The sequence below is a fragment of the Salmo salar genome, chromosome ssa18, assembly GCF_905237065.1.
Source record: "Salmo salar chromosome ssa18, Ssal_v3.1, whole genome shotgun sequence".
NCBI classification, from domain to species: Eukaryota; Metazoa; Chordata; class Actinopteri; order Salmoniformes; family Salmonidae; genus Salmo; species Salmo salar.
The window spans coordinates 80568658-80594187 of NC_059459.1; the positions used below are offsets into that span (position 1 = coordinate 80568658).

General features: G+C 46.3%; 1 protein-coding gene and 1 long non-coding RNA gene across 4 annotated transcripts in view; one reads left to right on the forward strand and one right to left on the reverse strand.

Annotated features, from left to right (window-relative positions):
• The window catches only part of znf638 (zinc finger protein 638), a 50159-nt gene that overhangs the window by 5485 nt on the left and 19144 nt on the right, over positions 1 to 25530 (forward strand). The window contains exons 3-14 of one of the 3 annotated variants that reach the window (XM_045701635.1): positions 316 to 377; positions 662 to 700; positions 1002 to 1316; positions 1514 to 1541; positions 2073 to 2166; positions 14308 to 14558; positions 16779 to 16922; positions 20236 to 20393; positions 23035 to 23203; positions 23574 to 23717; positions 24986 to 25114; positions 25226 to 25264. In XM_045701635.1, coding sequence (XP_045557591.1) covers positions 316 to 377; positions 662 to 700; positions 1002 to 1316; positions 1514 to 1541; positions 2073 to 2166; positions 14308 to 14558; positions 16779 to 16922; positions 20236 to 20393; positions 23035 to 23203; positions 23574 to 23717; positions 24986 to 25114; positions 25226 to 25264 — 1572 coding nt within the window. Of the gene's footprint in view, positions 1 to 315; positions 378 to 661; positions 701 to 1001; positions 1317 to 1513; positions 1542 to 2044; positions 2167 to 14307; positions 14559 to 16778; positions 16923 to 20235; positions 20394 to 23034; positions 23204 to 23573; positions 23718 to 24985; positions 25115 to 25225; positions 25265 to 25530 lie in introns of all 3 variants that reach the window. The other 2 variants (XM_045701634.1, XM_045701636.1) reach the window with 2 other exon arrangements.
• LOC123728769 (uncharacterized) lies at positions 18102 to 18387 on the reverse strand. The gene is made up of 2 exons (XR_006760544.1): positions 18329 to 18387; positions 18102 to 18287 (listed from the first exon to the last, which is right to left on the reverse strand). It is a non-coding gene; the product is annotated as an uncharacterized lncRNA (long non-coding RNA).

The window sequence follows — 25530 nt, forward strand, 5'->3', positions numbered from 1 at the left end:
CCCCAGAAGATTCCAGATGCTGGTTTTTTTTCTCACAGCATTTTTTCTGCCTACAATCTTTTTCTTGGTAGAACAGAGACCCTATATTTTACTATGTTATTTTTTTCCAACATTGTATAAATCAACTCCTGCTATGAAAGCAGAAAGAAATTGGACTCTGCTGCTGCTGCAACAAAATAAAAATGTATTGAAAGTGCTTGATTTTAGAGGAGTTTGGGGGAAATTGGTTGTGATGATTATGTAGAGAGGTTTGGATGAGGATGATGATGAAGACACAGAACTGATTGTCTCTGTTTGTGCTGTTTTGATCAACAGAACTGGATCGAGCATCAAAACACCGGTCTCCACGTTGAGAATTGCCGTCTACTCAGGAAATCGTGAGTCTTCTCTCTTTTTATATATCAGTTCTCCCTTTCGCTCTTTTCTCAGTTAGTCTCTTCCCCCCCTCAATCCCTTGTATCCCCTCATCCCCGTCCTCAAAAAACCCACTGGAGGAAAAAGTGTGAGTGGGGAGGGCCTTTATCTTTTCCAATACAGTTGAGAATAACGAGAGGAGATTTGGATTCGAGGAAAATCGCGGAAATACGAATTGAAATCTACGTCCACTGATGACATCACGTTGTAGCTTGTGCTAATCACCTGTACCCTTTCCTCCTTCCAGGTATCCCGACTGGAACGTGGAAACTATCACTGTATCAAGGTGAGTCCCCTACCTGTACTGTGTCCTAAAAATAGAAGATAATTAAATGTTGTCCCTTCGATGTAGGTCACTGCTGACTGAATGATTTAGCAAGTTGAGTCTTAACATCTGGTGGAAGTATGTAAACACTCCCCTTTCATCCTTACCTACATTTACCAACCAGAATAACTTCATCAGCTTGACCACTACCTCTTCGTTCTCTCATCCTCCTTCCCGTCTCTCTCCCCTTTCCCCCCCCCCGTCTTGGTCTCCCCTTTCCTCCCCCTCTCTTTCTCCCCCATCTTTATCCCTCCCTCTCCAGCCCTATTCATAGTAGAAATGAAAGCAGCCGGTTGTCCTCTAAACGCCGTCGGACATCACGCTCCGCCTCCCGTTCTCTGTCCTGGTCTCGCTCTCCTTCTCCTCGCCGCTCTTCCTACCACACCCCTTCCTCCGCTACTCGCCGACCTCGATCCAGGGAACGAACCCGCTCCCGTGAACGTCAACACAACACTACCACACGGCGTTCCCGGTCCCCGGGGTCACTTCGGGGCAGGGAGAGAGAACGTGACCCTCCGGCTTCGTCTTCCCACCGGGATCAGGAACGTCGGCCTCAGACAGCCTCTTCATCCCGGAGGTAAGATAAGACTTTTTAAATGAGTTATTCCTATGTATGAATATTCCTCTTTTAAATGAGTTATTATATATGAATATTCCTATTCATCCAGGTCGGGCACTAGGAGCTATCAGCGGGAGATAGTATATATGAATATTCATCCAGGTCGGGCTCTAGGAGCTATAAGCGGGAGATAGTATATATGAATATTCATCCAGGTCGCGCTCTAGGAGCTATCAGCGGGAGATGGTATATATGAATATTCCTATTCATCCAGGTCGCGCTCTAGGAGCTATCAGCGGGAGATGGTATATATGAATATTCCTATTCATCCAGGTCGCGCTCTAGGAGCTATCAGCGGGAGATGGTATATATGAATATTCCTATTCATCCAGGTCGCGCTCTAGGAGCTATCAGCGGGAGATGGTATATATGAATATTCCTATTCATCCAGGTCGCGCTCTAGGAGCTATCAGCGGGAGATGGTATATATGAATATTCCTATTCATCCAGGTCGCGCTCTAGGAGCTATCAGCGGGAGATGGTATATATGAATATTCCTATTCATCCAGGTCGCGCTCTAGGAGCTATCAGCGGGAGATGGTATATATGAATATTCCTATTCATCCAGGTCGCGCTCTAGGAGCTATCAGCGGGAGATGGTATATATGAATATTCCTATTCATCCAGGTCGCGCTCTAGGAGCTATCAGCGGGAGATGGTATATATGAATATTCCTATTCATCCAGGTCGCGCTCTAGGAGCTATCAGCGGGAGAGAGCGAGGGAGCGTCGGGAGACGACGAGGAGGAGCAGCCTGCCGAAGTCTGACAGTGCTGAGAGACTGGCCAAGAAACTACTGGAGTCATCTGGTGAGACACACACACACACACACACACACACACACACACACACACACACACACACACACACACTGGTAAGAGCGAGAGAGACACACACTGGTGTGAGAGAGGGAGAGCAACACACACGCACACACACACACACACTGGTAAGAGCGAGAGAGACACACATGGTGTGAGAGAGGGAGAGCAACACACACACACACACACTGGTAAGAGCGAGAGAGACACACACTGGTGTGAGAGAGGGAGAGCGACACACACACACACACACACACACACACACACACACACTGGTAAGAGCGAGAGACACACACTGGTGTGAGAGAGGGAGAGCGACACACACACTGAGAGAGGGAGAGCGACACACACACACACACACACTGGTAAGTGCGAGAGAGACACACACTGGTGTGAGAGAGGGAGAGCGACATGCTATAGCCACACAGGGCTGAAGAGAGCTTTTCACACTTTCAGATTCTGAAGTGGGTCAGTACCAACCTTAGCTACTGGGCCTGCCCATCACTTCAATTGGTACTAGATGGGAACGTTTAAACGAAATTGAGATCCTTAACTTCTATGGGCTACGTGGGACGCTAGCGTGGCACACAGCCAGTGAAGCCAGTGGTTGTGTCCCGCAGGTGTCCAGCCAGTGAAGCCAGTGGTTGTGTCCCGCAGGTGTCCAGCCAGTGAAGCCAGTGGTTGTGTCCCGCAGGTGTCCAGCCAGTGAAGCCAGTGGTTGTGTCCCGCAGGTGTCCAGCCAGTGAAATATCAGGGCGGCAAATTCAAATCAACAAAATCTCATAATTCAAATTTCTCAAACATACAACTATTTCACATCATTTTAAAGATACACTTGTCCTTAATCCAACCACGTTGTCCGATTTCAAAAAGGCTTTATGGCGAAAGCATAAAGTTAGATTATGTTAGGACAGTGCCAACACAAGAAAAACCACACAGCCATTTTCCAAGCAGGAGAGGGGTCACAAAAAACAGAAATACAGCTAAAATTAAGCACTAACCTTTGACGATCTTCATCAGATGACACTCCTAGGACTCAATGTTACACAATACATGTATGTTTTGTTTCGATAAAGTTCATATTTATATCCAAAAACAGCATTTTACATTGGCGCGTGATGTTCTGAAAATATTTTGCCTCCAAAACTGCCGGTGAATCAGCACAACAATTTACAAAAATACTCATCATAAACGTTGATAAAATATTATACTGTTATTGAAAGAATTATAGATAACCATCTCCTTTATGCAACCGCTGTGACAGATTTCAAAAAAGCTTCACGGGGAAAGCACACTTTGCAATAATCTGAGTACGGCGCTCAGAAACATACACCAGGCAATACAGATACCCGCCATTTTGGAGTCATCTAAAATCATAAATAGCATTATAAATATTCACTTACCTTTTGATCTTCATCAGAAGGCACTTCCAGGAATCTCAGGTCCACAATAAATGTTGTTTTGTTCGATAAAGTCCATAATTTATGTCCAAATACCTCCTTGTTGTTTGCGCGTTCAGTAAGCTACTCCAAATGTAGGAAGCGTGCCGACAATTTCACGACAGAAAGTTAAAAAAAGTTATATTTACGTTCGTTGAAACATGTCAAACGTTGTATAGCATCAATCGTTAGGGCCTTTTTAACATAAAACTTCAATAATATTCCAACCGGACGATTCCAATGTCTTGAAAAATGTTATGGAACACAGCTACCTCATGTGAATGCGCGCCAATGAACTCATGTCATTTTCTGAGTCACCAACTTCCTGGCCTTCTTGTTTGCTCTCTGTTCACTGCAAAAGCCTGAAACAAGGTTCTAAAGACTGTTGACATCTAGTGGAAGCCTTAGGAAGTGCAAAATGAACCCTAAGTCACTGTCTGTTAGATAGGCAATGACTTGAAAAGACTACAAGCATCAGATTTCCCACTTCCTGGTTGGATTTTTCTCAGGTTTTTGCCTGCCATATGAGTTCTGTTATACTCACAGACATCATTCAAACAGTTTTAGAAACTTCAGAGTGTTTTCTATCCAAATCTACTAATAATATGCAAATATTTGACTCTGGGCCCAAGTATTAGGCAGTTTACTCTGGGCACGCTTTTCATCCAAAATCGAAAATACTGCCCCCTATACCTTAAAAAGTTAATGTTAAAGTTCTGTCTGGTGACTAATCTGTCTATACTGATAGATAGACCTAGTGCACGGTTCTGTCTGTCTGGTGGCTGACCTGTCTATACTGATAGATAGACCTAGTGCACGGTTCTGACTGTCTGGTGGCTGACCTGTCTATACTGATAGATAGGCCTAGTGCACGGTTCTGACTGTCTGGTGGCTGACCTGTCTATACTGATAGATAGACCTAGTGTACGGTTCTGTCTGTCTGGTGGCTGACCTGTCTATACTGATAGATAGACCTAGTGCACGGTTCTGTCTGTCTGGTGGCTGACCTGTCTATACTGATAGATAGACCTAGTGCACGGTTCTGACTGTGTGTCTGGTAGCTGACCTGCCTATACTGTGCCTCTCTCCTCTCTCTCAATCCCTCACTAGCTCGCTATGAAAGATGCAAGTGTTTGTGTTCTCTGAAGTACGGCAACTAATCGGTCTCCTCCGCTCCAAAAATACTGAATCTTTAAGAGAGTCGATTTTCTTAGCAGAATCGAATGTTGACACTAAGAAATGGGAGTCGACGTGCAAAAGGAATCGATTCTTTTGGAGTCGACTCTTCGTTAACAGTTGTAAAAATTTTAGAAAAAGCAGTGAAGTGCTGTATGACACCTTTGAGAAGTTAAATGAGAAGGAAATGCAGACTTTACAAGGTGTTATTGAGGTAAAGTAATGGTGGTACAAGGATGGTGCTTAACGGGGAATTACAGCACATTTGGGGGTAATTGTTTAAGGACGGTCCTACCGTGGATCATTTTAGTTATTTGATTTGACATTTCAGGACCTCTGTAGGTATCCCTCAAATATTGTCAAAATGATTTGATCAAATGTAATCTGGCCTTTACTACTATAGCCCATAGAAACGCAATGAATAACACATTCATAAATGGCAAAACGGACAGAAAAATACATCATTATGAATAATGTTTTGAAGAGGAGATATGAGAAATATTTTTAACCCCAGAACACTGTCGTCTTCGGGAGGGTCTCATCTTTCCAGATCACATCTTATTAGTCACATGTGCTGAATACAACAGGTGTAGTAGACCTCACAGTGAAATGCTGAATACAACAGGTGTAGTAGACCTACCAGTGAAATGCTGAATACAACAGGTGTAGACCTACCAGTGAAATGCTGAATACAACAGGTGTAGTAGACCTACCAGTGAAATGCTGAATACAACAGGTGTAGTAGACCTACCAGTGAAATGCTGAATACAACAGGTGTAGACCTACCAGTGAAATGCTGAATACAACAGGTGTAGTAGACCTACCAGTGAAATGCTGAATACAACAGGTGTAGTAGACCTACCAGTGAAATGCTGAATACAACAGGTGTAGTAGACCTACCAGTGAAATGCTGAATACAACAGGTGTAGTAGACCTACCAGTGAAATGCTGAATACAACAGGTGTAGTAGACCTACCAGTGAAATGCTGAATACAACAGGTGTAGACCTAACAGTGAAATGCTGAATACAACAGGTGTAGTAGACCTACCAGTGAAATGCTGAATACAACAGGTGTAGACCTAACAGTGAAATGCTGAATACAACAGGTGTAGACCTAACAGTGAAATGCTGAATACAACAGGTATAGTAGACCTTACAGTGAAATGCTGAATACAACAGGTGTAGTAGACCTTACAGTGAAATGCTGAATACAACAGGTGTAGTAGACCTCACAGTGAAATGCTGAATACAACAGGTGTAGTAGACCTACCAGTGAAATGCTGAATACAACAGGTGTAGACCTAACAGTGAAATGCTAAATACAACAGGTGTAGTAGACCTACCAGTGAAATGCTGAATACAACAGGTGTAGACCTAACAGTGAAATGCTGAATACAACAGGTGTAGTAGACCTTACAGTGAAATGCTAAATACAACAGGTGTAGTAGACCTACCAGTGAAATGCTGAATACAACAGGTGTAGTAGACCTACCAGTGAAATGCTGAATACAACAGGTGTAGTAGACCTCACAGTGAAATGCTGAATACAACAGGTGTAGTAGACCTACCAGTGAAATGCTGAATACAACAGGTGTAGTAGACCTCACAGTGAAATGCTGAATACAACAGGTGTAGTAGACCTCACAGTGAAATGCTGAATACAACAGGTGTAGTAGACCTACCAGTGAAATGCTGAATACAACAGGTGTAGTAGACCTACCAGTGAAATGCTGAATACAACAGGTGTAGACCTACCAGTGAAATGCTGAATACAACAGGTGTAGACCTACCAGTGAAATGCTGAATACAACAGGTGTAGTAGACCTACCAGTGAAATGCTGAATACAACAGGTGTAGACCTAACTTACTTACAAGCCCTTAACCAACAATGCAGTTTAATGAAAAATACCTAGAAAAGAAAAGTAACAAATAAAGAGCAGCAGTAAATAACATCAGCGAGACTATATACAGGGTGTTACGGTACAGAGTCAATGTGGAGGCTATATACAGGGTGTTACGGTACAGAGTCAATGTGGAGGCTATATACAGGGTGTTACGGTACAGAGTCAATGTGGAGGCTATATACAGGGTGTTACGGTACAGAGTCAATGTGGAGGCTATATACAGGGTGTTACGGTACAGAGTCAATGTGGAGGCTATATACAGGGTGTTACGGTACAGAGTCAATGTGGAGGCTATATACAGGGTGTTACGGTACAGAGTCAATGTGGAGGCTATATACAGGGTGTTACCGGTACAGAGTCAATGTGGAGGCTATATACAGGGTGTACCGGTACAGAGTCAATGTGGAGGCTATATACAGGGTGTTACGGTACAGAGTCAATGTGGAGGCTATATACAGGGTGTTACGGTACAGAGTCAATGTGGAGGCTATATACAGGGTGTTACGGTACAGAGTCAATGTGGAGGCTATATACAGGGTGTTACGGTACAGAGTCAATGTGGAGGCTATATACAGGGTGTTACGGTACAGAGTCAATGTGGAGGCTATATACAGGGGGTTACCGGTACAGAGTCAATGTGGAGGCTATATACAGGGTGTTACCGGTACAGAGTCAATGTGGAGGCTATATACAGGGTGTTACGGTACAGAGTCAATGTGGAGGCTATATACAGGGGGTACCGGTACAGAGTCAATGTGGAGGCTATATACAGGGTGTTACGGTACAGAGTCAATGTGGAGGCTATATACAGGGTGTTACGGTACAGAGTCAATGTGGAGGCTATATACAGGGGGTTACCGGTACAGAGTCAATGTGGAGGCTAAATACAGGGTGTTACGGTACAGAGTCAATGTGGAGGCTAAATACAGGGTGTTACGGTACAGAGTCAATGTGGAGGCTATATACAGGGGGTACTGGTACAGCGTCAATGTGGAGGCTATATACAGGGGGTACTGGTACAGAGTCAATGTGGAGGCTATATACAGGGGGTACTGGTACAGAGTCAATGTGGAGGCTATATACAGGGGGTACTGGTACAGAGTCAATGTGGAGGCTATATACAGGGTGTTACTGGTACAGAGTCAATGTGGAGGCTATATACAGGGGGTACCGGTACAGCGTCAATGTGGAGGCTATATACAGGGGGTACCGGTACAGAGTCAATGTGGAGGCTATATACAGGGGGTACCGGTACAGAGTCAATGTGGAGGCTATATACGGGGGTACTGGTACAGAGTCAATGTGGAGGCTATATACGGGGGGTACTGGTACAGAGTCAGTGTGGAGGCTATATACAGGGGGTTACCGGTACAGAGTCAATGTGGAGGCTATATACAGGGGGTACCGGTACAGAGTCAATGTGGAGGCTATATACAGGGGTACCGGTACAGAGTCAATGTGGAGGCTATATACAGGGGGTTACCGGTACAGAGTCAGTGTGGAGGCTATATACAGGGGGTACTGGTACAGAGTCAATGTGGAGGCTATATACAGGGTGTTACGGTACAGAGTCAATGTGGAGGCTATATACAGGGGGTACCGGTACAGAGTCATTGTGGAGGCTATATACAGGGGGTACTGGTACAGAGTCAATGTGGAGGCTATATACAGGGGGTACCGGTACAGAGTCAGTGTGGAGGCTATATACGGGGGGTACTGGTACAGAGTCAATGTGGAGGCTATATACGGGGGGTACTGGTACAGAGTCAGTGTGGAGGCTATATACGGGGGGTACCGGTACAGAGTCAATGTGGAGGCTATATACAGGGGGTACCGGTACAGAGTCAATGTGGAGGCTATATACAGGGGGTACCGGTACAGAGTCAGTGTGGAGGCTATATACAGGGGGTACCGGTACAGAGTCAGTGTGGAGGCTATATACAGGGGGTACTGGTACAGAGTCAATGTGGAGGCTATATACAGGGTGTTACGGTACAGAGTCAATGTGGAGGCTATATACAGGGGGTACCGGTACAGAGTCAATGTGGAGGCTATATACAGGGGGTACTGGTACAGAGTCAATGTGGAGGCTATATACAGGGGGTACCGGTACAGAGTCAGTGTGGAGGCTATATACAGGGGGTACTGGTACAGAGTCAATGTGGAGGCTATATACAGGGTGTTACGGTACAGAGTCAATGTGGAGGCTATATACAGGGGGTACCGGTACAGAGTCAGTGTGGAGGCTATATACAGGGGGTACTGGTACAGAGTCAATGTGGAGGCTATATACAGGGGGTACCGGTACAGAGTCAGTGTGGAGGCTATATACAGGGGGTACCGGTACAGAGTCAATGTGGAGGCTATATACAGGGGGTACCGGTACAGAGTCAGTGTGGAGGCTATATACAGGGTGTTACGGTACAGAGTCAATGTGGAGGCTATATACAGGGTGTTACGGTACAGAGTCAATGTGGAGGCTAAATACAGGGTGTTACGGTACAGAGTCAATGTGGAGGCTATATACAGGGTGTTACGGTACAGAGTCAATGTGGAGGCTATATACAGGGGGTACTGGTACAGAGTCAATGTGGAGGCTATATACAGGGGGTTACTGGTACAGAGTCAATGTGGAGGCTATATACAGGGGGTACTGGTACAGAGTCAATGTGGAGGCTATATACAGGGGGTACTGGTACAGAGTCAATGTGGAGGCTAAATACAGGGTGTTACGGTACAGAGTCAATGTGGAGGCTATATACAGGGGGTACTGGTACAGCGTCAATGTGGAGGCTATATACAGGGGGTACTGGTACAGAGTCAATGTGGAGGCTATATACAGGGGGTACCGGTACAGAGTCAGTGTGGAGGCTATATACGGGGGGTACTGGTACAGAGTCAGTGTGGAGGCTATATACGGGGGGTACTGGTACAGAGTCAGTGTGGAGGCTATATACAGGGGGTACCGGTACAGAGTCAATGTGGAGGCTATATACAGGGGGTACCGGTACAGAGTCAGTGTGGAGGCTATATACAGGGGGTACCGGTACAGAGTCAATGTGGAGGCTATATACAGGGGGTACCGGTACAGAGTCAGTGTGGAGGCTATATACAGGGGGTACTGGTACAGAGTCAATGTGGAGGCTATATACAGGGTGTTACGGTACAGAGTCAATGTGGAGGCTATATACAGGGGGTACCGGTACAGAGTCATTGTGGAGGCTATATACAGGGGGTACTGGTACAGAGTCAATGTGGAGGCTATATACAGGGGGTACCGGTACAGAGTCAGTGTGGAGGCTATATACGGGGGGTACTGGTACAGAGTCAATGTGGAGGCTATATACGGGGGGTACTGGTACAGAGTCAGTGTGGAGGCTATATACGGGGGGTACCGGTACAGAGTCAATGTGGAGGCTATATACAGGGGGTACCGGTACAGAGTCAATGTGGAGGCTATATACAGGGGGTACCGGTACAGAGTCAATGTGGAGGCTATATACAGGGGGTACCGGTACAGAGTCAGTGTGGAGGCTATATACAGGGGGTACTGGTACAGAGTCAATGTGGAGGCTATATACAGGGTGTTACGGTACAGAGTCAATGTGGAGGCTATATACAGGGGGTACCGGTACAGAGTCAGTGTGGAGGCTATATACAGGGGGTACTGGTACAGAGTCAATGTGGAGGCTATATACAGGGGGGTACCGGTACAGAGTCAGTGTGGAGGCTATATACAGGGGGTACTGGTACAGAGTCAATGTGGAGGCTATATACAGGGTGTTACGGTACAGAGTCAATGTGGAGGCTATATACAGGGGGTACCGGTACAGAGTCAGTGTGGAGGCTATATACAGGGGGTACTGGTACAGAGTCAATGTGGAGGCTATATACAGGGGGTACCGGTACAGAGTCAATGTGGAGGCTATATACAGGGGGTACCGGTACAGAGTCAATGTGGAGGCTATATACAGGGGGTACCGGTACAGAGTCAGTGTGGAGGCTATATACAGGGTGTTACGGTACAGAGTCAGTGTGGAGGCTATATACAGGGTGTTACGGTACAGAGTCAGTGTGGAGGCTATATACAGGGTGTTACGGTACAGAGTCAGTGTGGAGGCTATATACAGGGTGTTACGGTACAGAGTCAGTGTGGAGGCTATATACAGGGTGTTACGGTACAGAGTCAATGTGGAGGCTATATACAGGGGGTACCGGTACAGAGTCAATGTGGAGGCTATATACAGGGGGTACCGGTACAGAGTCAGTGTGGAGGCTATATACAGGGGGTACCGGTACAGAGTCAATGTGGAGGCTATATACAGGGGGTACCGGTACAGAGTCAGTGTGGAGGCTATATACAGGGGGTACTGGTACAGAGTCAATGTGGAGGCTATATACAGGGTGTTACGGTACAGAGTCAATGTGGAGGCTATATACAGGGGGTACTGGTACAGAGTCAATGTGGAGGCTATATACAGGGGGTACCGGTACAGAGTCAATGTGGAGGCTATATACAGGGGGTACCGGTACAGAGTCAATGTGGAGGCTATATACAGGGGGTACCAGTACAGAGTCAATGTGGGGGACACCGGTTAGTTGAGGTAATTGAGGTAATATGTACATGTAGGTAGAGTTATTAAAGTGACTATGCATAGATAATAAACAGAGAGTTGCAATGCAAATAGTCTGGGTAGCCATTTGATTAGATGTTCATGAGTCTTATGGTTTGGGGGTAGAAGCTGTTAAGAAATCTTTTGGACCTAGACTTGGCGCTCCGGTACCGCTTGCCGTGCGGTAGCAGAGAGAACAGTCTATGACTTGGTTTTTGACCACCCACAGGGGGGGGGTCATATTAGTTTTGCCAAACCATTCTGACGCTACAGATATTTTTGCGAGTAGACGTATTTTTGGGATGTTCTCCTGGACTGGACAAACAGCGCCATAGCTCTGCCGCTTTCCACCGTAGATCCGGAAGGCCGACATGAAGGTGGAAGATTTGAGATGCAGCCTATGCAACAACAAAAAATTGATGCATATCTCAAGCCTAAACAGACAGATGTTGATGGGGATTTTTTTAATGTTCATTTGATTGATCGACTTAAGGATTAAACGTAAACAAATAAAAATAAATCAACGAAAAAGAAAATGGCTGTTTTTTAAACGTTAAGAAAAATGGCCCATTTGTCACATCCCGAATTGTCACAACATTTTTCTACTATACTGTTGAAAAGTGACAGTTGGTTTCAGTTATCCCTGCTTGTGTGAAAACACGGCCAGTCTTAGCCTGAACGGTCGCTCGGGGCTACGAACAATGCAGTGTGGAAAGGCCCAATGAATCTCCGTGGTCTTTCCTTGATTCCTCGCCTCCTCTCACCTTCTCAACGTGCATTGGAGCAGTAGGTCCAAGGGGAGGAACCTCTGATTTCCACCTCCAATTAGTTTTGAGAAAGACGATGTGAGGAATCAAGGAAAGACCATTGGAGAAAGTAGACTAGTTCTTGCATTTATCCATCCCTCTGTCGCTCACACACCCTAACCCATGTCTCCCCCTCCCCTTCCAGCTGGCCTCTCTTGTAACCCATGTCTCCTCCTCCCCTTCCAGCTGGCCTCTCTCTGTAACCCATGTCTCCCCCTCCCCTTCCAGCTGGCCTCTCTGTAACCCATGTCTCCCCCTCCCCTTCCAGCTGGCCTCTCTCTGTAACCCATGTCTCCTCCTCCCCTTCCAGCTGGCCTCTCTCTGTAACCCATGTCTCCCCCTCCCCTTCCAGCTGGCCTCTCTCTGTAACCCATGTCTCCCCCTCCCCTTCCAGCTGGCCTCTCTCTGGCTGGCCTCTCTGTTACCCATGTCTCCCCCTCCAGCTGGCCTCTCTGTAACCCATGTCTCCCCTCCCCTTCCAGCTGGCCTCTCTCTGTAACCCATGTCTCCTCCTCCCCTTCCAGCTGGCCTCTCTCTGTAATCCATGTCTCCTCCTCCCCTTCCAGCTGGCCTCTCTCTGTAACCCAGGTCTCCCCCTTCCAGCTGGCCTCTCTCTGTAACCCAGGTCTCCCCCTCCCCTTCCAGCTGGCCTCTCTCTGTAACCCAGGTCTCTCCCCTTCCAGCTGGCCTCTCTCTGTAACCCATGTCTCCCCCTCCCCTTCCAGCTGGCCTCTCTCTGTAACCCATGTCTCCTCCTCCCCTTCCAGCTGGCCTCTCTCTGGCTGGCCTCTCTCTGTAACCCATGTCTCCTCCTCCCCTTCCAGCTGGCCTCTCTCTGTAACCCATGTCTCCTCCTCCCCTTCCAGCTGGACTCTCTCGGCTGGCCTCTCTCTGTAATCCATGTCTCTCCCTCCCCTTCCAGCTGGCCTCTCTCTGGCTGGCCTCTCTCTGTAACCCATGTCTCCCCCTTCCAGCTGGCCTCTCTCGGCTGGCCTCTCTCTGTAACCCATGTCTCTCCCTCCCCTTCCAGCTGGCCTCTCTCTGTAACCCATGTCTCCTCCCCTTCCAGCTGGCCTCTCTCTGTAACCCATGTCTCCCCCTCCCCTTCCAGCTGGACTCTTGGCTGGCCTCTCTCTGTAACCCATGTCTCTCCCTCCCCTTCCAGCTGGCCTCTCTCTGTAACCCAGGTCTCCCCCTTCCAGCTGGTCTCTCTCTGTAATCCATGTCTCTCCCTCCCCTTCCAGCTGGACTCTCTCTGGCTGGCCTCTCTCTGTAATCCATGTCTCCCCCTCCCCTTCCAGCTGGCCTCTCTCTGTAATCCATGTCTCCCCCCTTCCAGCTGGCCTCTCTCTGTAACCCAGGTCTCCCCCCTTCCAGCTGGCCTCTCTCTGGCTGGCCTCTCTGTAACCCAGGTCTCCCCCTTCCAGCTGGCCTCTCTCTGTAATCCATGTCTCCCCCTCCCCTTCCAGCTAGCCTCTCTCTGTAACCCAGGTCTCCCCCTTCCAGCTGGCCTCTCTCTGGCTGGCCTCTCTGTAACCCATGTCTCCTCCTCCCCTTCCAGCTGGCCTCTCTCTGTAACCCATGTCTCTCCCTCCCCTTCCAGCTGGCCTTTCTGTTACCCATGTCTCCCCCTCCCCTTCCAGCTGGCCTCTCTCTGGCTGGTCTCTCTCTGTAACCCATGTCTCCCCCTCCCCTTCCAGCTGGCCTCTCTGTAACCCATGTCTCCTCCTCCCCTTCCAGCTGGCCTCTCTGTTACCCATGTCTCCCCCTCCCCTTCCAGCTGGCCTCTCTCTGTAACCCATGTCTCTCCCTCCCCTTCCAGCTGGCCTCTCTCTGTAACCCATGTCTCCCCCTCCCCTTCCAGCTGGCCTCTCTCTGTAACCCATGTCTCTCCCTCCCCTTCCAGCTGGCCTCTCTCTGTAACCCATGTCTCCCCCTCCCCTTCCAGCTGGCCTCTCTCTGTAACCCATGTCTCTCCCTCCCCTTCCAGCTGGCCTCTCTCTGTAACCCATGTCTCCTCCTCCCCTTCCAGCTGGCCTCTCTCTGTAACCCATGTCTCCCCCTCCCCTTCCAGCTGGCCTCTCTCTGTAACCCATGTCTCCCCCTCCCCTTCCAGCTGGCCTCTCTCTGTAACCCATGTCTCCCCCTCCCCTTCCAGCTGGCCTCTCTTGAACCATCCTTTTGTATTTCCAGCTGGCCTCTCCCTGACTGAGAACACCAGTCTAGAAGTTATGATGCAGTCCCTCGCCCCCGCGCTCCTGGCAGAGCTCGCCAAGAAGAAGGGAGCCGCCGCCTCCTCTTCCTCCTCGAAGGGAGGTGCCTCTCGGAAAACTGAAACGGGAATGTCCAAGTCCGGAAACAAGCTAGGATCTGGAAGGTCATCAACCAGAAAATCCTCTTCTCCATCCACTCCCTCCAAGTCATCCAGCTCCGCTTCTTCCAAGGTGTGTATTTTGTCCTCCAGATTTTTAAATTAAACTGTTAAGAACACTAGCAGGGACAATAGAGAGCTGATGATAAATGTTGTCATTGTGGTGGATGTCCTACAAGGCTCTTATCTGCTATATTCACTCCCCCCCCCAGCCATAGAATGGCCAGTATGGTGGATGTCCTACAAGGCTCTTATCTGCTATATTCACCCCCCCCCCCCAGCCATAGAATGGCCAGTATGGTGGATGTCCTACAAGGCTCTTATCTGCTATATTCACTCCCCCCCAGCCATAGAATGGCCAGTATTATCTTCTCTCTAGGCTGTAGCTCTAAACATGACCATCTACTAACATAACTGAAGCACTGCCCCTCGTTGATGCAGTGAAGAAGGTCTGAAGATGTTTTTTGGATGCTTTTGGTGCAGATGTGCTTTGTCACAACGCTAAAATCAGCTTTCAAAGTTTTAAAGAAGTCCTACACCGTGGCAGACTACGATCCCCAGTTTACCTGCCTGGCGGGCGGGGTTACTGCCTGGCGGGCGGGGTTACTGGCCGGCGGGCGGGGTTACTGGCCGGCGGGCGGGGTTACTGGCGGGCCAGATTTCACTCCAGTATGAACGTCTGCTGGCAGCAGAGTAAATATAAAGAATTCATACCTTTTCCCAGAGAGCCTTCAGAAAACATCTATTCCTGGAAAACATGAACCAGCTTTTCTACAAGAACAGTCTTTTCTGAAGAAGATAAAAAAACATCGGGACGGGAGACCCTTCAGAACTCAACTCCTGAAATGTTGTACGGATCCTAAAAAAAGTTCCCTACGCGTGAGACCCAGGGGAGGAGACCCGACACCTGTCTGATCAACTGGATCGATGCTTAGCTGCCATTCATTCGTGATACTGTTCAACCATCACCCGCTGTCTGTGGGACTCAATGCCAAAGAAGATGGAGCAAGGCATGCAGGGAGAAATGTATATATCTAAGTGTGTGAATGTCTGCTTCTTCTTCTTATTAATCGTTAGTAGTTAGGAGTGACTGCTTCTTCTTCTTATTAATCGTTAGTAGTTAGGAGTGACTGCTTCTTCTTCTTATTAATCGTTAGTAGTTAGGAGTGACTGCTTCTTCTTCTTATTAATCGTTAGTAGTTAGGAGTGACGTCTTCTTCTTCTTATTAATCGTTAGTAGTTAGGAGTGACTGCTTCTTCTTCTTATTAATCGTTAGTAGTTAGGAGTGACTGCTTCTTCTTCTTATTAATCGTTAGTAGTTAGGAGTGACTGCTTCTTCTTCTTATTAATCGTTAGTAGTTAGGAGTGTCTGCTTCTTCTTCTTATTAATCGTTAGTAGTTAGGAGTGACTGCTTCTTCTTCTTATTAATCGTTAGTAGTTAGGAGTGACTGCTTCTTCTTCTTATTAATCGTTAGTAGTTAGGAGTGACTGCTTCTTCTTCTTATTAATCGTTAGTAGTTAGGAGTGACTGCTTCTTCTTCTTCTGTTCTTTCTTCATTGACGCTGTCAATCAAATCAAATGTATTTATCAAGCCTTTTTTTTTTTACGTCAGATGTTCAACCCTCATCCCAGGTCCAATAAAACGTTTAGACTTAGACACTCTAGGACACACAGTGGAGACACTATCAAACACTAACAAACTACACCTTCTGTCCTCTCTCTTCCCCCCCCCTGTCCTCTCTCTTCCCCCCCCCTGTCCTCTCTCTTCCCCCCCCCCTGTCCTCTCTCTTCCCCCCCCTGTCCTCTCTCTTCCCCCCCCCTGTCCTCTCTCTTCCCCCCCTGTCCTCTCTCTTCCCCCCCCTGTCCTCTCTCTTCCCCCCCTGTCCTCTCTCCCCCCCCTTTCCTCTCTCTTTCTCCCTCTCCTCTCTTTCTCTCTCTCCCCTGTCCTCTCTTTCTCCCTCTCCTCTCTTTCTCTCTCTCCCCCTGTCCTCTCTCTTTCTCTCTCTCCTCTCTTTCTCTCTCTCCCCTGTCCTCTCTCTCCTCTCTTTCTCTCTCTCCTCTCTTTCTCTCCCCCTGTCCTCTCTCTCTTTCTCTCCTCTCTTTCTCTCTCTCCCCCTGTCCTCTCTTTCTTTCTCTGTTTCTCCCCCTGTCCTCTCTCTCTCTCTCTCTCCTCCTGTTCTCTCTCTCTCTCTCTCCTCTCATTCTTTCTCTCTCTCCTCCTGTCTTTCTTTCTTTCTCCTCCTGTCCTCGCTCTCTTCTCTCTCTCTCTCCCTCCTCCTGTTTTCTCTAGACTAAGAAGAAGCGAGGCCCAGGGACCTCTGCTCTGTTGAGACTGATGAATATCCCTCAGCACACATCTCATGATGAGGTGGTCAAGGCCGTAGAACCCTTCGGAAAGATCAACAATGTCATCCTACTCAAGGCCATACAGGAGGTACATTACCCGTCTTTATTGTCTCTATTTCAATGGAGAGTCCCCCATTCCACCTGTTATTGTCTCTATTTCAATGGAGAGTACCCCATTCCACCTGGTATTGTCTCTATTCCAATGGAGAGTACCCCATTCCACCTGTTATTATCTCTATTCCAATGGAGAGTCCCCCATTCCACCTGTTATTGTCTCTATTTCAATGGAGAGTACCCCATTCCACCTGTTATTGTCTCTATTTCAATGGAGAGTACCCCATTCCACCTGGTATTGACTCTATTTCAATGGAGAGTACCCCATTCCACCTGTTATTGTCTCTATTTCAATGGAGAGTACCCCATTCCACCTGGTATTATCTCTATTTCAATGGAGAGTACCCCATTCCACCTGTTATTGACTCTATTTCAATGGAGAGTACCCCATTCCACCTGGTATTATCTCTATTTCAATGGAGAGTACCCCATTCCACCTGTTATTGACTCTATTTCAATGGAGAGTACCCCATTCCACCTGTTATTGTCTCTATTTCAATGGAGAGTACCCCATTCCACCTGTTATTGACTCTATTTCAATGGAGAGTACCCCATTCCACCTGGTATTGACTCTATTTCAATGGAGAGTACCCCATTCCACCTGGTATTGACTCTATTTCAATGGAGAGTACCCCATTCCACCTGGTATTGTCTCTATTTCAATGGAGAGTACCCCATTCCACCTGGTATTGTCTCTATTTCAATGGAGAGTACCCCATTCCACCTGGTATTGTCTCTATTTCAATGGAGAGTACCCCATTCCACCTGGTATTGTGTCTATTTCAATGGAGAGTACCCCATTCCACCTGGTATTGACTCTATTTCAATGGAGAGTACCCCATTCCACCTGTTATTGTCTCTATTTCAATGGAGAGTACCCCATTCCACCTGGTATTGACTCTATTTCAATGGAGAGTACCCCATTCCACCTGGTATTGACTCTATTTCAATGGAGAGTACCCCATTCCACCTGTTATTGTCTCTATTTCAATGGAGAGTACCCCATTCCACCTGTTATTATCTCTATTTCAATGGAGAGTACCCCATTCCACCTGTTATTGTCTCTATTTCAATGGAGAGTACCCCATTCCACCTGGTATTGTCTCTATTTCAATGGAGAGTACCCCATTCCACCTGGTATTGTCTCTATTTCAATGGAGAGTACCCCATTCCACCTGGTATTGTCTCTATTTCAATGGAGAGTACCCCATTCCACCTGGTATTGTCTCTATTTCAATGGAGAGTACCCCATTCCACCTGGTATTGACTCTATTTCAATGGAGAGTACCCCATTCCACCTGGTATTATCTCTATTTCAATGGAGAGTACCCCATTCCACCTGGTATTGACTCTATTTCAATGGAGAGTACCCCATTCCACCTGGTTTTTCCTAATATATAATTCCAACAGACTTATCACCTACTAGCCAAATCCAGATTTGTCATTTTGCTCAGATCGTACACCAGACCCCCAGCCCCCGCGCCTCATCATGTGTAAATGATGGTATTTATAATGAACCCCAGACCCCCAGCCCCCGCGCCTCATCATGTGTAAATGATGGTATTTATAATGAACCCCAGACCCCCAGCCCCCGCGCCTCATCATGTGTAAATGATGGTATTTATAATGAACCCCAGACCCCCAGCCCCCGCGCCTCATCATGTGTAAATGATGGTATTTATAATGAACCCCAGACCCCCAGCCCCCGCGCCTCATCATGTGTAAATGATGGTATTTATAATGAACCCCAGACCCCCAGCCCCCGCGCCTCATCATGTGTAAATGATGGTATTTATAATGAACCCCAGACCCCCAGCCCCCGCGCCTCATCATGTGTAAATGATGGTATTTATAATGAACCCCAGACCCCCAGCCCCGCGCCTCATCATGTGTAAATGATGGTATTTATAATGAACCCCAGACCCCCAGCCCCCGCGCCTCATCATGTGTAAATGATGGTATTTATAATGAACCCCAGACCCCCAGCCCCGCGCCTCATCATGTGTAAATGATGGTATTTATAATGAACACCAGACCCCCAGCCCCCGCGCCTCATCATGTGTAAATGATGGTATTTATAATGAACACCAGACCCCCAGCCGGTCCCTCTCTGGCTCGGTCCCAGCCGGTCCCTCTCTGGCTCGGTCCATATTTGTTTCCGTTTATTTTTTAAATTGTCTAATAAACTCTCTCTCTCTCCATCCCCTCTCTCTCTCTCTCTCTCTCTCTCTCTATCCCCTCTCTCTCTCTCTCCATCCCCTCTCTCTCTCTCTCCATCCCTCTCTCTCTCCATCCCCTCTCTCTCTCTCTCCGTCCCCCTCTCTCTCTCATCCCCCTCTCTCTCTCTCCTCTCTCTCCATCCCCTCTCTCTCTCATCCCCCTCTCTCTCTCCATCCCCTCTCTCTCCGTCCCCCACTCTCTCATCCCCCTCTCTCTCTCTCTCTCCATCCCCTCTCTCTCTCTCATCCCCCCCTCTCTCTCTCCATCCCCCTCTCTCTCTCCATCCCCTCTCTCTCTCTCATCCCCCTCTCTCTCTCCTCTCTCATCCCCCCTCTCTCTCTCATCCCCCTCTCTCTCTCTCATCCCCCTCTCTCTCTCTCATCCCCCTCTCTCTCTCTCCATCCCCTCTCTCTCATCCCCCTCTCTCTCTCTCATCCCCCTCTCTCTCTATCATCCCCCTCTCTCTCTCTCCATCCCCTCTCTCTCTCTCTCATCCCCCCTCTCTCTCTATCATCCCCCCTCTCTCTCTCTCATCCCCTCTCTCTCTCTCACCTCCCCCTCTCTCTCTCTCTCATCCCCCTCTCTCTCTCTCTCCATCCCCTCTCTCTCTCCATCCCCCCTCTCTCTCTCTCCATCCCCTCTCTCTCTCCGTCCCCCCCACTCTCTCATCCCCCTCTCTCTCTCTCCTCTCTCCATCCCCTCTCTCTCTCATCCCCCCCTCTCTCTCTCATCCCCTCTCTCTCTCTCATCCCCTCTCTCTCTCTCATCCCCCCTCTCTCTCTCTCTCTCTCCATCCCCTCTCTCTCTCTCATCCCCCTCTCTCTCTCTCATCCCCCTCTCTCTCTCTCATCCCCCCTCTCTCTCTCTCCATCCCCTCTCTCTCTCATCCCCCTCTCTCTCTCTCATCCCCCTCTCTCTCTCTCCATCCCCCTCTCTCTCTCTCCATCCCCTCTCTCTCTCTCATCCCCCCTCTCTCTCTCATCCCCCCCTCTCTCTCTCTCCATCCCCTCTCTCTCCATCCCCTCTCTCTCTCTCTCATCCCCCCCTCTCTCTCTCTGTCTCTGTAGGCGTCAGTATTGTTTGAGAAAGAGGAGGATGCCAGACAGCTTGCTAGCTGTAAGACGCTGACCGTCAGAGGCCAGACCGTTATCATACGGATGGAGAAAGACACTCTGTTGGAGAACTCAAAGGAACTGGACCAGACCAAGAAGTCTACTGCTGAAAAGTAACAACTGTGGAGCAACTCATTTCTTTACAGAATTAATTAACTCTATATATTCACTATATCATTATTTAACTCTATATATTCACTATATAATTCATTAACTCTATATATTCACTATATCATTATTTAACTCTATATATTCACTATATAATTCATTAACTCTATATATTCACTATATCATTATTTAACTCTATATATTCACTATATCATTAATTAACTCTATATATTCACTATATAATTCATTAACTCTATATATTCACTATATCATTAGTTAACTCTATATATTCACTATATCATTATTTAACTCTATATATTCACTATATCATTAATTAACTCTATATATTCACTATATAATTCATTAACTCTATATATTCACTATATAATTATTTAACTCTATATATTCACTATATTATTAATTAACTCTATATATTCACTATATAATTCATTAACTCTATATATTCACTATATCATTAGTTAACTCTATATATTCACTATATCATTATTTAACTCTATATATTCACTATATAATTCATTAACTCTATATATTCACTATATCATTAGTTAACTCTATATATTCACTATATCATTAGTTAACTCTATATATTCACTATATAATTCATTAACCTCTATGGGCTAGGTGGGACGCTAGCGTGCCACCCGTGGTGCACTCCATCAACAGCAGGTGCATTTCAAGAGCGGCAAATTTGAATCCAAATAAATGTCAAAATTCAAATTTTTCAAACATACAACTATTTTACACCCTTTGAAAGATAAACATCTCCTTAATCTAACCACGTTTTACGATTTCAAAAAGGTTTTACGGCGTAAAGCATAAATTTAGAGTATGTTAGGACAGTACATTTACAAGAGTTGTGTGTAATGTTTTGTCAAGTCAAAGACAGGGTCACCAAAACCATAAAACCAGCTAAAATGATGCACTAACCTTTTACAATCTCCATCAGATGACACTCCTAGGACATTATGTTAGACAATACATGCATTTTTAGTTCTATCAAGTTCATATTTATATCCAAAAACAGCGTTTTACTATGGCATTGATGTTGAGGAAATCGTTTCCTCCAATAACCGGCAGTCAAGTCAGCGTCACAAATTAAATAATTAAAATTAGAAAACATTGGTAAAATATTATATTGTCATTTAAAGAATTATAGATTTACATCTCTTGAACGCAATCAACTTGCCAGATTTAAAAATAACCTTACTGGGAAATCACACTTTGCAATAATCTGAGCACTGCGCCCAGAAAAATACGCGTTGCGATACAGACTAGACGTCATGTTGGGGAGATCTAAAATCGAAAATACTATGTAAATAATCCATTACCTTTGATTCTCTTCATCAGATGTCACTTCCAGGTATCACAGGTCCATAACGAATGTAGTTTTGTTCAAAAAAGCTCATCATTTATGTCCAAAAATCTCCGTCTTGTTAGCACATGATCTAAGCCAGCCGGACTTCTCGTCATGAACGAGGGGAAAAAATATATTTACGTTCGTTCAAACATGTCAAACGTTGTATAGCATAAATCATTAGGGCCTTTTTTAACCAGAACATGAATAATATTCAAGGTGGACGAATGCATACTCTTTTATAACGTATTGGAACGAGGGTACCCAACATGAACTCGCGCGCCAGGTGTCTAATGGGACATCATCGTTCCATGGCTCTTGTTCGGTCAGATCTCCCTCCAGAAGACTCAAAACACTTTGTAAAGGCTGGCGACATCTAGTGGAAGCAATAGGAAGTGCCAAAATATTCCTCAGCCCCTGTGTTTTTCAATGGGATAGGTTTAAAGGTAATACAACACATCAGGTATCCACTTCCTGTCAGAATCTGCCTCAGGGTTTTGCCTGCCAAATGAGTTCTGTTATACTCACAGACACCATTCAAACAGTTTTAGAAACTTTAGAGTGTTTTCTATCCAAATCTACTAATTATATTATATGCATATTCTAGTTACTGGGTAGGATTAGTAACCAGTTTAAATCGGGTACGTTTTGTATCCGGCCGTGCAAATTCTGCCCCCTATCCCCAACAGGTTAACTCTATATATTCATTATGATATCATTAGTTATCTCTATATATTCAGTGTGATATCATTCATTAAATGGGTATAAAATACAATCTATTATTGTTTTCTGTTAAGTTTATATTCTCATTAGTCAGCACCTTCCCTAACATGTTGGGTGTATGTCAACACTGGCCTTTTTCAACATTTTATTTATTAAGGTACAAAAATACAAATCTCCACTCTCTCTTCCTCTCTCTCTCTCTCTCTCTCTCTCTCTCTCTCTCTCTCTCTCTCTCTCTCTCTCTCTCTCTCTCTCTCTCTCTCTTCCTCTCTCTCTCTCTCTTCCTCTCTCTCTCTCTCTTCCTCTCTCTCTCTCTCTTCCTCTCTCTCTCTCTCTTCCCCTCTCTCTCTCTCTCTTCCCCTCTCTCTCTCTCTCTTCCCCACTCTCTCTCTCTCTTCCCCACTCTCTCTCTCTCTTCCCCACTCTCTTCCTCTCTCTCTCTCTCTTCCTCTCTCTCTCCCTCTTCCCCTCTCTCTCTCTCTCTCTCTTCCCCTCTCTCTCTCTCTTCCCCCCTCTCTCTCTCTCTCTCTCTCTCTTCCCTCCCTCAGGACAGCGACAGCAGCCAAGTACCAGACCAGCACCACCAAGTCAACTAAAACATCTACCAAATCTTCAACGACCACAACTAAACCGCAAACTGCCAGTACCAAGAACACACCCAAGGTGTGTGGATCTAATACCAAGTCCAAGGGGAAAAGTCCCCTCGATCCTATGCAGGTACGTTTTGGGCTTCTTCATTCTTTTCTTTTTTTACCCACAAAAGCACTAGTGTCACTCCAGGGATTGTCTGTGATCTCTAGACACTAAGGACTTGTAGCGAGCTGGTAGAAGTAAACTGGCCGAAGTCCCAGCAGCCTTTGTCAGAGCATGTCCACCGAGGCAATATGCCAATCAGTGTAATTAGAATTAGAAAAACTTTATTGTGGCTGCAATTTGGAAATATGTCCTCAGCTTCACGACATTAAAACCAGACGTGAAACATGAATCATATTATAGATAACGTTCAGTAGATGGTTCCTCAACCTGGGTCTATGGGGTCAGGAACAAACTAATCCGTCTTTCTCCCTCTCTTCCTTTCCGTGTTTAGCCTGACTTTGTGAAACACAGGTTTGTGAAGATTGAAGGTTTACCAGAAGCTGGATATACAGAGGAAGATGTTCTGGCTCTGGTGAAGAATTACGGATATAGACCTGGACTCTACAACTGTTTCATTCTGCCCAACCAGAGATGGGTAGGTTGGCTCTCTGTCTGTCTCTCTGTGTCTGTCTCTCTGTGTCTGTCTCTCTGTGTCTGTCTCTCTGTGTCTGTTTCTCTGTGTCTGTCTCTCTGTGTCTGTCTCTCTGTGTCTGTTTCTCTGTGTCTGTCTCTCTGTGTCTGTCTCTCTGTGTCTGTCTCTCTGTGTCTGTCTCTCTGTGTCTGTCTCTCTCTGTGTCTGTCTCTGTGTCTCTCTGTGTCTGTCTTTCTGTGTCTGTCTCTGTGTGTGTCTGTGTGTCTGTCTTTCTGTGTCTCTGTCTTTCTGTGTCTCTGTCTTTCTGTGTCTCTGTGTGTCTCTGTCTCTGTGTGTCTGTGTCTCTCTGTGTCTGTCTCTGTCTGTCTGTGCAGAGTTTTCATGGCTCAAGGGGGATGTCACGGGGCACAATCGGCATGGCTGGAATTTAGAGGCCCTCAACTTGGCAGTGTAGAGAAATTGTAGCATTTTAAGCCAATTTCTCCATGGAGCTGAAACATTTCAGCAGTTGTTTTCCAATTCCATTTCAATTTGAAAGCAAATACACATTTTAACTTGTCCAATGCAGTGTTCTTTTCCTCAGACAAAATCAATACGGCTAAATAGTTGTTGTTTTTTTGTCATTGATATTTCTCCAAGATTATATTATCTAAAGTCTTTTCTAAGTAATTTATATCTGGTTTTAAGTCATTTAAGTTTACAATGAAAATCCTGAAGGAAAAAAAACTAGTTTGGACCAAGGATTTCAATATCAGATCCCTGGTGTTTCTCTCTCTCTCTCTCTCTATCTCTCTCGCTCTCTCTCTCTCCCTCTCGCTTCCTCCCTCTCGCTCCCTCCCTCTCTCTCGCTCCCTCTCTCTCGCTCCCTCTTTTCTCTCCCTCTCTGTGGTTGATTGAACACCAGCTCTGAAATACATATTTTTGTTATTGTTGATCCAGTCCTATAACTGGGTGTTATTGTTGATCCAGTCCTATAACTGGGTGTTATTGTTGATCCAGTCCTATAACTTGGGTGTTATTGTTGATCCAGTCCTATAACTTGGGTGTTGTTGTTGATCCAGTCCTATAACTTGGGTGTTATTGTTGATCCAGTCCTATAACTTGGGTGTTATTGTTGATCCAGTCCTATAACTTGGGTGTTATTGTTGATCCAGTCCTATAACTTGGGTGTTATTGTTGATCCAGTCCTATAACTGGGTGTTATTGTTGATCCAGTCCTATAACTTGGGTGTTTGTTGTTGTCATGGTAATGAGTGTATTTGACCCAACAGGCCATAGTCCGTATGGAGAGAGTAGAGAAGAGCTTTGCTATGTTGACGACCTACTCACAGTCTCCTCCTAAACTACTAGACTGTCCCCTCACCTTCACGTTGACCCGCCCTGATACCAACCTCCTCCAGGTAACAGAGATATATATACATACACACACACACACACACACACACACACACACACACACACACACACACACACAGTCCAGTCATCATAGCTGTCTGTTCTTTCTATTTCAGGAGGGTGTGTACACAACTCTGAAGGGCCTCACCACTAAGGTAAGTTCATAGATTTAACTAGAAAGTTTACGTTGTTGTGTGTCCCCCAAACCATTTATTTTTACTGCTCTAATGACGTTGGTAACCAGTTTAGAATAGCAATAAGGCACCTCAGGGGGTTTGTGGTGCATTGCGATGTATCGTGCTTTAGAACAGCCCTTAGCCGTGGTATATTGGCCACATACCACCCCCCCCCCTTAGGCCTTATTTCTTAATTATACCTTGCTTTAATAACCCCTTTATAACCTGTTAATAAACCCCTTTAT